A 14,990-nucleotide genomic window follows, 5' to 3' on the forward strand; every position below is an offset into this window, starting at 1 on the left:
GGCTCCGGATCCACAGGCTCAGCGGCCATGGCTCACGGGCCCAGCCGCTCCGCGGCATGTGGGATCTTCCCGGACCGGGGCACAAACCCGTGTCCCCTGCATCGGCAGGCGGACTCTCAACCACTGCGCCACCAGGGAAGCCCCCACTGTAAATTTTTAATGGTAGCTTTTGCCTGTTTTATTTAGTCTAGCGTTCTAAGGAAATGCTTATGCTTTACAGAAAGGAAAAAAATGTTTGAGATACCCAGTAAAGAAACCTTGTATGTTTAGAAGGTTCATATTTCTATAAATAGGTATATATAAAACTGGAGAAGGTAGCATACTTTACACTTGACTTTTTCAATATCTATAATCTCTAGAATTGCACTCATGGTCCTCACTACTGTTCTCTTTTAGGTTAAAACTTTGCTTACTAATTCAAGTTTTAAAATTTAATATTTGTGAAAAGTCACTCCTGCTTTAAATAGTAGATGATGTTGAAGTGGCTTAAGGACTAACTGTAAAGTCAAGTGTTCACAGCGTTGACGCATTTGTATTGATCAAGGGTTAGCTTTATCAGTGTGCCTTGCCACACTACCCGAATTTCCTGATTCTCGAGAATGCCGTGAAAGTTTGCACAGTATGATTAACAGCGTCTGTCCCTCCGGAATCTGTTTTGCAGGTACTCTTTGAGCACATCCAACTCTTCCATTGCCGCTCTCCTCTGTGCCCTTTACCCGCACTTACCAGCTCACAGCACTGACAACCGGTGAGTCTAGTGATTTTCCTCACGTGATCTTAAGTTCTCTAAGGGGCTAAGTTGATTGTGTTTTGGCTCCATGGATTTGTTCCCAAATTAGCTTTATTCTGTTCTTCAACTTCGTTATCTCCCTGGGTAAATCTTTTAAAAAGTTTTTCTCACAAAATATTAAGCCAGAAGAGAACTTTGGGCATCTGATGACTGATCAGTCTTCTCCCATTCTCCAGGCAATAGAACTGCTCTAAACCCAGAAGTAGGCCAGACAGGGTTACCTTTAGGGAAAAACTCATCATGCAAAAGAGAGCAGCTAAGAGAAGATGAATATGTTTTGGCAAAATTGTTTAGTTCCGAGAGAGGAATTTGTCGATTTAGCGGCAATGTCAATGTGAATTCTGTTTTTTCTCTCTTTTACATGAATGCTGAGAAGTTTTGTATAATTGACAAAGAAGGGACAGAAAAGCAAAATGCAGCAAAGAATTAGACAATTTAGAAGTGGAAGTGAGCAGTAGAACCTCAAACATGTAGAAGCAGTCTGATAATACAAAAGCTCTGCATATGTTAAAGTTTTCGATATGTTTAAAAAAAAGGGGGGAATTCCTTGGCAGTCTAGTGGTTAGGACTTAGCGCTTTCACTGCTGGGGCTTGGATTCAATCCCTGGTTGGGGAACTAAGATCCTGCAAGTTGCGCAGCAGGGCAAAGAAAAAAAAAATTCTTTCCATTATGGCCGAATAATATCCCATTATATGGATAGACCCCATTTTGTTTATCCGCCAGCCCCTGGCTCGAGCATTATGGGGAGCCAGGAGCCCCAAACGGCCGAATGTGCAGCCCCTCGGGGCCTCTTTACCCTTGGAAAAAGCCTCTCGGCACGTCCTGGCCATGGTCCTGGAAGATGTCATGGCTGCCCACAGGGTCCCCCTCGTGCCCCAAGAGGAGATCTCCAGCCCACGGCACCGCAGCAAACGTCAGGATTCTGTCCGCAGCCAACCACCTGCCTCACCACGCAGGCAGGCCACGTGGTCCCCACAGGCCGGGCCTTCCGACCCACTGCACTTATGCCGAGAGCCCTTGAGCCGTGTCGTTGGCCCCTTTCCACCCTGCGGCGGCGATCAAGGGCAACACCTGGCCCAGAGGAGGGCCCTTCACAAAACGTGGACCAGGCCCCCCAGCCCACGCAGGTGGTGATGCTAGAGGACATTGCCAGCTCCAGACCCCCAGTGGAGGGCTCTGCCAGTGAGACTCCCAGCTTCATCGTCCCAGCAAGAAGAGCTGGGTTCACCAGCCAAAGCCTCTGCCCAGGGACCTGTAACCCCCATTCCAGCCATCTGCCCTGTCTGCAAACCCTCTGGAGAGCCCACCACCAGCCCCTGGGGCTTGGCCTTCCATTCCATTCTCTCCAAGCAGGAGGGCTTTGCTGACATCTTCCTCATGCCCAGCAAAGCCCCTCGCCCTCATCATCCCCCATGAAGTTGGAGTTGAAGATTGTCATGTCAGAGACCGAGCAGTCTGGGGCCACTGAGGGCACTGCATCTATCGGTCCCCGGCCCCCTGTCTGCCAGTGGCGGGCTCAAGACCAGAATCCCCCAGCACCTCTCCCTAAGCCCTCTCTGGGCCGATGCCACTCCTGCCCTGGTCGGGACCCCCTGGCCCACCCCACCTAAGCTGGCCACGGCCTCGGCAGCGCACTGTGGGTGGCGGAAAGATGGCCTGAGCCCCACCACCCCCTTGGCCCTGACTCTGGAAAGTGGTCTTCCCTCTTGGAGGGGGTGGAGGTCTCCTCCCCTCATCACATCTTGCTCATCTACTGCATCCAGTTTTTCCTTCTTTGAACCTGCAGAACCCAAGTTGAGCTCAAGAGGAAGGAGCCAAGGGCCTCAGAAGACCAGGTGCTTTCAGACCCCAAGACCAAGACCATGGGAAAGGATTGTAGAAAGAAACACCAACACTTCCGTTTCCCTATGAGTTTCAAGCCTAGCCAATCTCTGTGGAGGAAGGGAAGACAATAGCTCCTTATATCCCGGTGACATCCAGGGTGCTCTGTGAGCTCAACTGAAGGCACCCCCAGTGATCTGCCCAGAGATGGATCAAGAGAGGGAGCGCTCATTGCAGCAATAAGCCGTCATTTAAAACTACAACGTAATGTAGAGACAATAATGACAGAAAGGTGACTGTTCTATAAAAGTAGCCTGATCTGAAGTCCATAATTTAGTGGTAGGTGGTAGGTGGTGCATGAGAATATTGTTGTTAAATTAATAAAAATCGGACAGGTGGTCTATCATTTGTCACTTTAGGGAAGGGTTTTTTGAGTTGTTGAAGTCAGCTGTTGGTTAGGGTACAACCTCACAGGTTGTTGGCAGAGTATCAGCTATTTTAAACAAAGCAATTTGGTGATAAGCACAAGAACCTTTATGTAACTGATATGTATCAGGTTTTTTTGGCCTTGATTGATTTTGTTTCTAGTAGATTTATAGGAGTGGGTAGCTTTGGGTGGGAAGAGGGAGGGTATTGATATAACTAAAAGAAGAGTAAATTTGAAGTCTTGTTTTATCCTTTTATGGGATCTTAAAATGTAATAGCTTTATATGTGTTTAAATTCTAAAATATAAATTTTAAAGTTAAAAAGAACTTTTTTTGAAAACTCAGAAAAGCACACACACAGCAAGAAAAATGTTACCCATTAATGTCACCCATTAATTTTTGGTGTACTGTGTTCTGGGTGTGTGTGTATGTATTTGTGTATAGGGATGTATATGTAGAAGAGCTTTGCTGTCTGAGGAAAACTGTCATCCTTTCTTTCTCCCTTTTCCCTACCAAACCTTAAGAAAAAAAAAGAAAGAAAGAAGTAGATCCCATAGAAGGTAAAAGGAGATACCTGTGTTGAGCAGAAAAGGATTTGAAAACTAGCATTATAAGTGATCAATTTATTACTAAATATTTTCATGTTTAGATAATTTTTACTTCCCTATAAAACCTCTTAACTGTGAAGACTCAAAGGATTCTTGGGTCAAGGGTCACGTGTCTAATTTTTTAAAGAGAATTTCTCCATTACTTTTTTTTTAACATCTTTTCTCCATTACTTTTTTTTTTTTTTTTTTTTTTTTTTTTTTTTGCTGTATGCGGGCCTCTCATTGTTGTGGCCTCTCCTGTTGCGGAGCACAGGCTCCGAACACGCAGGCTCGTGGCTCATGGCTCATGGGCCATGGCTCACGGGCCCAGCCGCTCCGCGGCATGTGGGATCCTCCTGGACCGGGGCACAAACCTGTGTCCCCTGCATCGGCAGGCAGACTCAACCACTGCGCCACCAGGGAAGCCCCTCCATTACTTTTTAATTGAACCTCATCATCTTCCTTTAGGATTGCTGTCCTGAGAAGGTATCACTTGGCTCTGACTTGGTTTAACTCGTAGACCACAGCAGATTGTACAGCTCATGGGCCGTCACCTGTTTTTGTTTTTTTTTACCACCTTTCTGTGTTTTCTCTGAGCAGGTATCACCTCCAGGCTCTCCGGCACCTGTATGTGCTGGCTGCAGAACCAAGACTTCTCGTGCCCGTGGATGTGGACACAAACACGCCCTGCTATGCCCTCTTAGAAGTGACCTATAAGGTAACTCTCTCCCCCTGTTGTTGATTTGTAATTTTATTGCCACTCATCCATCTTTGGAAATCAAAATATTTTGAAAGCATTGTCCTTTAAAAGATGACAATAGTGAGTTGAACTCTCGTAAAAATTGAAGCTTCCAAAGTTCTTGTACGTTCTGCCAGTCTGTTCAGGCTCATTTGTAGTCTATGGGTGTAATATTTTAGAGACCATCAGCTGCTCTTTTATCTTTAGAGCCTGTAGTTTGAAAATGTCCATGTTAACTCTACGCACCGTCTTTTAGCGGTGTTCTAAAAAACGAATTCTATTAGAATGATTCTTAGATTTGTTAGCAGAGTGCTTTAAAGCCCAAGGTTTTGTATGTGATGAGGAATCTTTGATTTAGATGTACAGATAGATTACAAGTCATGTATCCTTCCTTCAGAAAATTGTTAGGTACCTTCCATATATCAAAACTGTGCTAGGCTCTGGGGTACAAAGTTGAGATGACATAGTCATTTTCCTTAAGGAACTTCTGTCACTGGGGAGTCAGGCACAGATGCACTAAGAATAGCCTGTGATAATTGGAGGTTTGTGTGGGATGCAGGGGGAGCGGAGACGTGCTCCCATTCAGCATCTCTGGGGGTTGGAAGGCCGTCACAGTAGACACGGTGTCTGGGCTGAGATTTGCCAGCTAAGCTGGGCATGTTCCCAGCAGAGGAGACGACATGCAGAAACCCAGAGGCCTCGCAAGTGCAGAGCTTCAGTGCTGCTGGCAGGTGAATTGCAGGGCTCGGAGGGCTGGAAGGTGGCGCTAGCTCTGCAAAGGATTGTAGACAGTAGCCCTTCCAGACTTGAGTATCAGAGAGGATTTTGTGCCCTTTGACAATCTGTCTACAAACTGCAGGGAAGGGGAAGTGTAGAGTGATGATGTTCTTTTTGTACTTTTCCCTGACTATATAGTGAGCTGTGACTCTTCTTTTACATTTGTAAAGGGTACTCAGTGGTATGAACAAACCAAAGAAGAATTGATGGCTCCTACACTTCTTCCAGAACTCCACCTTTTAAAGCAGGTAAGTAGGATGTGAATAGGGAGATTTATCCAAAGGGTAAATTCAACCAGAACAGCATAGCATTTAAAGATAGCTAAATAAAAGCCTATGCTTTCTCAGTGTTTTAAGAAATAGGAAAGCAGCGCAGGAGGAATAGTCCTGAGGAATAGAGAAGGTCTTTACTGGGGGCTCTTTACTGATGGCCGAGATGGCCTGAGAACATGGTTCACTTACATGTTCGTCTGGAAATGGGGCTTGTTAACCTCTCAGTATCTCTTTCTAGCCCATTTTATTTTTATTTCCTCTGAGAAGCATGGGTTTCATTTTATCAAACTAACACTTTCCCAGCATTGGATTGACTGTTTACATTTATCTTGGCAGATTAAAGTTAAAGGCCCACGATACTGGGAACTGCTCATAGATTTAAGCAAGGGAACCCAACACTTGAAGTAAGTATATAGAATTTCTCAGATGTGTCTGTGAAGGGAATAGAAATATATGGGAAGGTATAAATTATAGATTATTATGTAGAATGCTCCTTGTCACCCTTTAATGTCATCCAGGACAGTATGTAGTGTTGAATAAAGTGGTCTGTATCTTTGAAACAGTTTGTATTAGAAAGTAAAATTTTAAATTTAGAAGTCAAATCCTATTTATATTAATTCATTGAGAAACTTGAAGTGACTTATATTGGGACAGTAATGGAATTGTCTTTTGGAGCAATAATGAAAGATTTAGTTTAAGAAAATGAGGCTGATTTATATATGTCTACAAAGGGAACTTTGTAACAGTTGGTGTTTGTCAGACCACATCTTCTGTTGTATCTCTTTACCATTCTCTTGTTATATTGCTCTCATAAAATTGAGGTTATGGTAGATTGCTTTTGAGTAGAAATAGTCATATGCAAGTAATTACTTTGAAGAACAGAGAGTGTTAATAATTTTACACTTCAGTTAGTGTGTAAATTAAGTCTTTAAATTCCCAGAAAGTTTAACAAGTTTGTAACAACTTTTAAAGTACAGTCCTCATTTCTGTTTCTCCCACACTATATAGTAGCTGTTTTCTGTATTGTTCTGTCTTAGATTTGCAGCATCCTTTTCTTTTTGCTATAAACCAATCAATAGATATTTAAGGGAATATGAAGATATGTTAGATAAAATACCTCCTCTGAAGTCCACACTTGAGCCGATAGTCAGAATGACTTCTTATTTACCAGGTCCTGTGAATCTGGATGGCAGAGAAAAGCAGAACCTGATTATGACTTTCTTGTAGGGACTGATTGAGTTTAGACACAGTAAATCATCATATATCTTAGTGGAAAGTGGTGAAGACTTCACCTCATTGAAGTCTTGTTTAAGACTTCACTTATTTCCCAATACTATTATTGGGAAACACTACATTCCCAGCCAAAAACTGCCAGTAATACCTCATATTAAATTCATTCTTGTTTTCTTTCAGGTCAATTCTTTCCAAGGACGGGGTTTTATATGTTAAGCTCAGAGCAGGTCAGCTCTCGTACAAGGAAGATCCAATGGGGTGGCAAAGTCTGTTGGCCCAGACTGTTGCTAACAGGAACTCTGAAGCTCGGGCTTTCAAGGTAGTAATTGGTAAAAACTGAAGGATATTCTCATCTCAAGAAAAAAATATTTATAACTTTGTGTGATGATGGATGTTACCTAGATTTATTGTGGTGATCATTTCTCAATATATACATATATTGAATCATTATGTTGTACACCTGAAACTAATAAACTGTTATATGTCAATTATATCTCAATTAAAAAAAAACCCAAAATTGAATGATGAAAGGGAATAGGTTCAAATCCCACTAGTCCACCCAAAGTACTTCTATGATAACATTTATGGTACCGTTTAGGTAGATCTGCTCTCTCTCATCATTGCATATTATAAAGGATGAATGACCTTGGGCCTCTTGGCTGTTTTCTGTGACAACCATTATAAAATATGGGCCATCTGCCAGGACTCTAAGGATGATTTACATTTAGTGGCAGGGACAGTCAGAATATGTCTTAACACTAAAAAAAATTTAGCTTAATAATTAATCCTCAAATCCATTAAGATTTACTTAAGACATGGCCCAAATAAAAGATTTTTGCAAGGTAGCACTTATTAGTTCTTATGACTGAGCCTTTATAATAGTTTCCAGGGAATAAATAGATATAGTTGACATCAGTGAATTTTGTTTGTCAGCATTCAATAGGTTCTCTATGAAATACTTTTTTTTTTTTTTTTTTTTTGCGGTACGCGGGCCTCTCACTGCTGTGGCCTCTCCCATTGCGGAGCACAGGCTCCGGACGTGCAGGCTCAGCGGCCATGGCTCACGGGCCCAGCCGCTCCGGGGCATGTGGGATCCTCCCGGACTGGGGCACGAACCCGTGTCCCCTGCATCGGCAGGCGGACTCTCAACCACTGTGCCACCAGGGAAGCCCTGAAATACTTTTTTTTTTAAAGATTATTTTGGTGTGGACCATTTTTTTTTTTTTAAGTCTTTATTGAATTTGTTACAATATTGTTTCTGTTTTATGTTTTGGTTTCTTGGCCAGGAGGCGAGTGGGATCTTAGCTCCCTGACCAGGGGTTGAACCCACACCCCCTGCATTGGAAGGCGAAGTCTTAGCCACTGGACTGCCAGAGAAGTCCCTATGAAATACTTTTGAAGGATTTTGGGGCAAAGTTTAACTTGAATTAGCACTGTTGCTTTGGTTTATAAACTGGGGCCCATCTCAAAGATCGTAATCCAATTTATAAAGAAAATAGATAAGTTTAGACTTGAGTTTGAATGGGGCAAATTTATAAAAATTAAAAGACATCTCCATCTCCTGCCTGCTGGGAGTTCAGAAGTAAGCTGTAACTCTTGGTGGAAAGTGGTAATACCTTCATATTCTATTTTCAGTCTTGAAACTTGAGTGATAGTCCTCCTCACCCTTCCTTCCAATTTTTTTATTGTGGTAAAGTACACATAACATAAAATATACTGGCTTAACCCTTTTAAGTGTATAGTTCATTGGTACTAAGTACATTCATAATGTTGTGCTGCCACTACCACCATCCATCTCCATGACTCTTTTCATCTTGCAAAACTGCAGCTCTGTCCCCGTGAACACTAACTCCCCATTCCCCCTCTGCCCAGCCCCTGGCAACCACCATTCTGCTTTCTCTCTCTATGACCTTGATGACTCTAATGACCTTATGACAGCATTTGTCTCTTTGTGAGTGGCTTATTAGAGTGATAATCTTTTTTCCTTACCTTTTCTGTAACAATTCTAGTTTCTAGTTTGCCTTTCAGTTCGTTAAGGAAGGAGGGAGAAAGCCTTTTATGGGTGAGTTGTGTAAGAAGCACCTGTTTTGATAAATCAGTAGCTCACGGTAGCTTGTGCAAAAAGTTTCTTAAAACTTCTCAGCAGAACAGGTTGACGAAGCTCTAGCAAGTTTTACCTTGGGTTTTGTGGGAACACTGTGTGAAAAATATAAGGTAGGTTATAGGTGCATGCATTACAGTTTGAGTAGTAATGAAAAAAATCTTTATTATCTCACTTATGCTTGTTTGTTTGTTTATTTTTTAGCCTGAAACGATTTCAGCATTCACTTCTGATCCAGCACTTCTGTCATTTGCTGAATATTTCTGCAAGCCAACTGTGAACATGGGTCAGGTATATATTATGTGGTTTGCTAGACTTTGTTGTTTCTATCTGTGGACCACCAAAAAAACCTAAAATATCCATATCTAGCTTTGATATTGATAACATGCCTCAGGCACATTGGATGATTTTTGTTTGGCAAGTATAGGTTTTTCATAGTCAAAAACTATTAAATTCAGTAACTGCCTACCTTGATAGAAGAAAACAACTTAAAATTCCTAAGACATTAGTTTTGATAGGTGATACTTTATGTCCATTCTTGTACTAATTCATGTTTTCAATGTTTACTACCCTTCTCTTGTTTTTACATAATTTTATTAATTTTGTTTTCTATTTTGTAACCCTTCTTTTTGTTGGTCATAAAACCGTTCTCTTAAGGATTCAAAGGATACTTGCTGGTAGATCTTTGATTTAATCCATCATTTCAGATGGCAAGGACTGGATGTAGGAATTAGATGATCCAGGATTGATGGCCTATTGCCTGCAAGTGTATATATAGCCTTGGGAAAAAGTTTCAACTTCTTTGAGATGTAGTTTCCTTATTTCTAAAAGTGGGATTATAATAAAACCTACCTTACATTGTTGCTTTGAAAGTTAAGTGATATAACCTTCCTGCCACTTACTTACTGAATTTTCACTGTATATTGGACACCCTGCTCAGTACTCTTTGTAATTTTTTCCTTTAATTCTGACCCAGAGGGTAGGTACTTTATTGTTGTGGGTTTACAGATGGGGATACTGCCACTGAGAGATGTCATGTGCCCAAGATCACACAGCCAGTGAGGGCTGGGGCCTGCACTCAAGACCACAGGTCTCTGGTGAAAGCCCATGCCTGCCCTTAACCCCAGCTGGGCTTGCTGTGCAGGCTTCCCCTAACCTGTTCTGCTCAGTGTTTCTACTGCATCTTGGTGTGGTGGATCCTGGGTGCCCTTTCTGGATCCTCTTCTTGCCAGCCCAACCCAAGACATAGCTCTGTGATGTCCTGTCTGCTCGTTTTACCCAGCTTGGTTCACTCCTGTCATCCACAGCACTTATAGCCTTAACTGTCCCATGGGACTTAATTTTGGTTATATTTTATTGATGTTTAATATTGCATGCACTTTGATTTTATAAAGACCTAGCTGTTTTGCCCTTTTATATCATTCACTGCAGAACTTAAGAATGGGCCATAGTAATTGCTATACAGTTGTTTTTTGAATTGATTTTGGAATATACATTGATGTGCTACAGAAAGATTCTGACTTTCCACAGAAACAGGAAATTCTGGATCTCTTTTCTTCAGTACTATATGAATGTGTGACCCAGGAGACCCCGGAGATGTTACCTGCATACATAGCAATGGATCAGGTATGGTTCAAAAAACCTATTCCAATTCTGATGAGATTTATCCTGTACTTCACATAACATACGAACAGTGAAGTAAGATTCTCTCTATGTCCATCTCTTTAGTTTCTCATTTGCTTTTAGAATTTTAAAAAAGGAATCCCTATCAAAGTTGAAAGCTCTGTATAGCTTAGAGTTCATGATGACAAGTGGGGTTACTCCAGGGGTTCGCCTCTTCTGGCCTCTTCCTCTGACGAGTAGAGGAAGAGCACTTTCCCTTCCTTTCTCCCCTAGCATTCTCATGTCTCTTGCCTTCCTCCTGATAAAGCCTCTTCGTGGAAAAGATTATGCAAGTGAGCAGTAAGTGAACAAACGGTGCCCTGACGATAGCAGTAGTGTGCAATCACACCTGCGTAATTAAGCTCACAGAGGTTACAGCATCAGCATGTGGGATTTAGGGAGCTGGAGTTCATTTTTAAATTTCTTTCATGTTGTTGTTTTAAAAGAGCCTAAAAGGGGTAATGCAGAAGATAATGCTCAACAGCTTTCCTAAAGGATCGGACTAATTTATTCACTTTAGGTTATTAGTAATAAATATGGCGTTTTTTAATAGTGTCATATCTTTCAGACTCAAATTTGCAGTTAAACTAAGCCAGTAGTTTTCTAACTTGGCTAAAATTTACCTGGGAAATCTTAACAGTTCAGATCCTCAAGTCCCATTCCATAGCTATTGAATCAGAATTTCTGAGATGAAGTCCAGGATCTGTAGTTCTAAACAACCCTTCGAGTGACTGTGATATAATGAGTTCACAGATGAGAATTTGGGACTCAGTGTCTAACGCCAAAGGAAGTAATCTCTAATGGAAAAATAATCTCTACTGAAAAACTGAGTGGGAAAACACAGGAGATAATTCCCAAAAACCTGTGTTAAGTAACAATCTTAATTAAAAGGCCAGTTCCAGTGTAACCGAGTAGGCCTAGAATGCCATTATTGTCAGGTATCCACCTTTTTGGTTGATAAGTATGAATATATGAGGTCCACACTGGTACTGCTTCTCACAGTGTCTCTCTATACAACAGCCAAGTAATGAGTTGTATTTTTTAGTTGCTGGCTGAGAGTGTGTTCTCTTTTTACGCTCTGAACCTTCACCCCTTGCAGTTGTGGGTGTGTATCTAGAGAAGAACATCCCTTCTGGTCGCAGCCGTGGTGACTTTGCAGATGGGTCCCAAGAACAGCATTATCATTAATACTTCTTTTTTGCCTTCTGACCCCTGGAATCCCTGGCCTGATCCTGGCCATGTCATTGTACCCAGCCTGGGTTTCCCAGAGGTGACTGGCTGTAGACCTATTGGTCTTCATTTTTCAGAGCCATTGAGCCAAGAATGAGCTCATTTGCCTTTGCTGTTTTTTGACCTGAAAGCTGTTCATGTTCATTTTGAGGAGAGTGGGCCATGTATGTAAACCCAGTAGGGGGCTCCTCTGTGGGGCAGATTGCAGCAAAACCCAGAATGGGTTCCCCTCTGCCCTTTATTGATCTTATGAGGCACATTTAAAACATACTCTAGTATACAACTCTGAGGAAGTGACAGTTAGCATCTTTACTCTTTCATTAAGTGGGTTGCTGTTCCTCTTTTCTCTGCAAGGCTGTAAGAAGACTGGGAAGAAGAGAAATGTCCGAGACATCTGAACTTTGGCAGATAAAGTTGATGTTAGAGTTTTTCAGCTCCAGAAGCCATCAGGAGCGGCTGCAGAACCACCCTAAGCGAGGGCTCTTTATGAACTCGGAATTCCTCCCTGTTGTCAAATGCACTATTGATAATACTCTGGACCAGTGGCTACAAGGTAATAACAGCATTGTGCCCTTTGTGTTTTTAAGCTACACTGGGACTCAGGTGTTTCTGTTTTGACCTTTTTTTTCATTGGAAAGCAAGGTAAGTCTGAGTACAGCCCCGAATGGCTATAGATGTAATGTTTCCAGTTAGGTGAATTACATTGATTATCTACTTTAACTTCTTTAACAAATATATTTAACTCTGCTTTATAAGCCACGGGGAGAATATATATATATAGCATTTTAAATACCACTTGACACTTAGGAACTTGTTTTATTTTTTCTAACATCAGATCATGTTTCTTTCCAGTGCCTCTCTCTTCTTTTTCTTAGGAGTGTGGCCTGTCACCTACCTGAGGGCCCTTTTTTCTGCCTTTACCCTGTGTACACTGAAAACTTGATGTGGACTTAGAGTGAATGCTTCTTTTACCAGTTCTGTGAGTCAGTCAGTGAGGACCTGGGGCATATGTAACTGGCTTTCTGTCAGCGGAAGCACTGCCTTATGATTGCAGGGAGATTGTGAAATTACTCCTGACAGTGTAGAAGTAATCATGGGAGGCAAGTGATGGGGCCTTTTGTTATATGGAAAGCTGTTTGATGTGTGATATATGCCTGAAATTGATTTTTAATAGTTAACCCCTTGATCTTTTTATTTTTTCAGTTCTAATGCTTCCAGTATGTATCTGACAGCAACTTGCTTTGAGTAAATACTAACTCTAGTGATATCAGTAGGAACAGTTCCTAATTCTGTAAAGTTGTTAGTAACCGGTAGAACCCAGGAATTCGAATATAATTATGTTTAAAGCTATCTGCCTGTTCCACTACACCTGGCTGAGGCTCCGGTGCCTGACCTGCCCTGCCCCAGCCCCCAGGTGACTGATTCTCCCAGGTCCCAGCTGCTCTTGCTTTTTCTGTGTTTTAGTTAAGACGAGATGGGAGTGAGGGGGAGGTGGAGGAAGGGGGAAGAATGTTAGTTTGAGCCTGTCTTCACCTGGCTTTAGAGCTGGGGTGGGCTCTGCCCAGGCACTGGAGGTGCAGGGGGGGAGGAGGAGGGAGACCCACTAGAAGCGGGGAGCCTGCCAGGGCCCCTCCTCAGAGGAGGGAGGTGAGGGTGGAGGCGGGTAGGGCAGTGGTTTTTGGCAAACGTGAGGGGGACCCTTGCCTCCCTATTTCCCATCTGCACCCTTCTCTCCCCCCAGATGAATACGCTATTTGTTTCTTTAAAAAAAAATTCTGAAAAAATTTAACTGTAAACCAGATTGTGAGTGATATATATGGAAAACAGCAATTTCAAACTCCCAGTGTTTATGTTTAACACCTGCACGTGCTCTGTTATTTCTTCTTGGGATTTGAAAGCTCGTGCAGTTTCACAATTTCTAAAAATATGATAATCATTTTGTTCTCATGTTTGGGAAAAAAATACATGTTATTTTATAGGTGTTGATGTTCTTTTTTACTTCAATTTAGTGTTTGATCACCCATAGCAGACCCTTGCTGTTGATAAGAAATAAGTCCTTAAACCTTTGCAGATTCTCTGATTTGCATGTTTCATATAGAAGCTTTGGCAGTGACTAGAGCGTTCTCTAAAACAGTGCCCTGAATTGCTTTCTCCTCACTGCTCTTTAGGGCATTTGGTGGGTTACAGCATTGTAAGTAACCTTCACCAGCTTTGACTTGCCACTCTGATTGCCAAAAATGTGTATTTATTTTTTTATTTAAAAAGAACTATCACTTTAATAAAAAAAATCTTGGGCTTCCCTGGTGGCTCAGTGGTTGAGAGTCCGCCTGCCGATGCAGGGGACATGGGTTCTTGCCCCGGTCTGGGAAGATCCCACATGCCGCGGAGCGGCTGGGCCCGTGAGCCATGGCCGCTGAGCCTGCGCGTCTGGAGCCTGTGCTCCGCGACGGGAGAGGCCACAACAGTGAGAGGCCCACGCACCACAAAACAAAAAACAAAAACCAAGAAAAACTCTTAAGTATGTGGTCTCCCCTCACAGATACTGTTAGCTTTGGGGCGGAGAACAATAAATTAAATGACGATGCAGAGGCCGTGTGGCAACACTGGAAAATGTCATTCATATTTGTGTCTCAGTGAAATCACAGATGCATATATGGACTTTTAAGGTGGCTCACTAGTAACCCAAACTATAGCCATGAAGTCTGAAAATGGAGCAGATTGATCATATCGTGTACATGTTTTGTGATTTATCTCCTCAAATGGATTTTAATAGAGCAAAGAAAATGGGTTTAAAGTTGAAGAACTTAAAAAGTTTTATTTACTTTTATATTTTATTATGGAAAATTTAAAGCATAATGCAAAGTAAACATAATACTATAATAAATCCCATTACCCAGCTTCAACAGTATCAACATTCTGCCATTCTTATATCATCTCTACATTCACCCATTGACATACTCAGTTATTTTCCAAATTGTGCCATTTTACATTCCTGCCAGCAGTGGGATGCAGTGCAGATTTTGGCATTGTTAGTCTCTAGTTTTAGACAGTCTACTGAATATGTAGTGGTGTCTCATTGTAGTTTTAATTTGCATTTCCGTGATGACTCATCATGTTAATTATTTTTGCATGTGTTCGTTATTCATATACCCTTTGCAAAATGTCTTTTCAAACTTTACCCATTTTTAATATTGGCTGTCGAGTATTGAGTTGTAGGAGTTTTTAACATATTCTGGCTGCAAGCTCTGTCCGATATGTTTTGTAGATATGTTCTCCTACTTTATGCCTGGTATGAGGTAGGAGTTTTCTTTTTTCTCACCTTTAAATATGGATATCTAGTTGTTCCAGGAC

The 14,990-nt window shown here is 41.9% G+C and overlaps 1 protein-coding gene and 1 pseudogene across 3 annotated transcripts in view; both read left to right on the plus strand.

The window, feature by feature from the left end:
- The window catches only part of ANAPC1 (anaphase promoting complex subunit 1), a 100,650-nt gene that overhangs the window by 73,429 nt on the left and 12,231 nt on the right, over window positions 1–14,990 (plus strand). For both annotated transcript variants that reach the window (XM_082641765.1, XM_082641764.1), the window contains exons 39-46: window positions 662–748; window positions 4,226–4,343; window positions 5,312–5,389; window positions 5,750–5,817; window positions 6,827–6,965; window positions 8,952–9,038; window positions 10,278–10,373; window positions 11,994–12,192. In XM_082641765.1, the coding sequence (XP_082497891.1) occupies window positions 662–748; window positions 4,226–4,343; window positions 5,312–5,389; window positions 5,750–5,817; window positions 6,827–6,965; window positions 8,952–9,038; window positions 10,278–10,373; window positions 11,994–12,192 (872 nt within the window). The remainder of the gene's footprint in view (window positions 1–661; window positions 749–4,225; window positions 4,344–5,311; window positions 5,390–5,749; window positions 5,818–6,826; window positions 6,966–8,951; window positions 9,039–10,277; window positions 10,374–11,993; window positions 12,193–14,990) is intronic.
- Window positions 1,204–2,868, plus strand: LOC309815885 (proline-rich protein 14-like; annotated as a pseudogene). Its single transcript has 2 exons — window positions 1,204–1,237; window positions 1,492–2,868. The product of its transcript is annotated as a proline-rich protein 14-like (transcript).

The sequence above is a fragment of the Mesoplodon mirus genome (genome assembly GCF_964341445.2).
Source record: "Mesoplodon mirus genome assembly, chromosome: 14".
Lineage (NCBI taxonomy): Eukaryota > Metazoa > Chordata > Mammalia > Artiodactyla > Ziphiidae > Mesoplodon > Mesoplodon mirus.